The 1268-nt window shown below is 35.4% G+C and overlaps 1 protein-coding gene across 1 annotated transcript in view; it reads right to left on the reverse strand.

Moving 5' to 3' along the window:
• Positions 1-490, reverse strand: part of LOC102205980 (nectin-4-like) — a 6093-nt gene extending 5603 nt beyond the window's left edge. Inside the window, exon 1 of the mRNA XM_005753768.2 lies at positions 260-490. Coding sequence (XP_005753825.2) covers positions 260-353 — 94 coding nt within the window. The 5' untranslated portion in view covers positions 354-490. The remainder of the gene's footprint in view (positions 1-259) is intronic.
• Between the last annotated feature and the right edge of the window lie 778 nt (positions 491-1268).

Here is a 1268-nt window from a genome sequence, read left to right on the forward strand (position 1 = left end):
CCAGAGTCTGTACAAAATGATAAAACAAAGGTATAAAAACCTGTTTGTACTTGTCAGTCACATTCAGGGTGTTTAATACAGAAATTTGTTGATTTTTGTGTACCAGACAGCGATGGCTTGTTATTCATTTCATAGTTTATTTCTAAAGGACCTGTACATAAGGCCAGACAGTTGAGAGGCTGATGTACTGAACCTGTACTGTATATTAGCATTTGAATTTAACTACAATTTAATGTTTTACAGGAATAAAACATCTTACCTTCACAGTCCAGACGCCCCAGGAAACATGAGAGGACAAACGCGGATAAAGCTGTTTTTAACAGCATTTCCTTTCTTATCTCCCACAGCTTCATTGTTGGTAGTTTCCTGGATTAAAAAACAATAATAAAGAATATACAGATGCTCTTTAAAGCTATTAAATTTACCTAAAGTTATTTTATGCAGTGAGTGTATGACTGATACCCTGAGCAATATCCCTGTGCCCCTGTGAGAGGAAATTCCACCACTTACAGGAAATTATGAGGTAAGGTGGGGCCTGTCTGCCTGTATAAACAAGTGTTCAGAATCTAGTAAAAAGATTTTGTCTTTTTTAGGTTCGAGTTCAAAAATATCATAGTTTAAAATGTAAAAGCTTGAAGCTTCTAAAGGTGTGAAGGTTAAATGTTAATAATGAATGTAAAATAATAATGTGAGGCCTTCATTGGATCGTATGATGTCATACCAGCTAATAAACCGCTGTTTGGATCGTAACACCTTATCAGTATGGAGGACCAGGAGTGTCAGAAATAAACATTTACACGAGTTTAAAAAGCGTGATTAAAAAAAGTTGTTAATAAATTATACACTTTACAATAATTATTACAAGTTATAACTTATTATATAACTTAACTTATAAGTTCTATAATATATTCACACCCAGCTACAGTCACACATCTAGTATGTTAAATCATGAACTTCAGAAATGGTTTTCAAAGGCTAAATTAAGAGTTTATACACCTTTACCAGGAGTGAAATAAACCATTACATGAGTTTAAAAAGTGATTTTTTTAAGTCATTAATACATTATTTATTTTATGAAAATATTGGTAAATGGCCTGTATTTGTATAGCGCTTTTGCTAGTCCCGCCTATAGGGACCCCAAAGCACTTTACACACCCAGTCATCCACCCATTCACACACTGGTGAAGGCAAGCTACAGTTGTAGCCACAGCTGCCCTGGGGTAGACTGACAGAGGCAAGGCTGCCATATTACGCCATCGGCCCCTCTG

This window comes from Pundamilia nyererei, unplaced genomic scaffold, assembly GCF_000239375.1.
Source record: "Pundamilia nyererei isolate P.nyererei 1_Seehausen unplaced genomic scaffold, PunNye1.0 scaffold00461, whole genome shotgun sequence".
NCBI lineage: Eukaryota > Metazoa > Chordata > Actinopteri > Cichliformes > Cichlidae > Pundamilia > Pundamilia nyererei.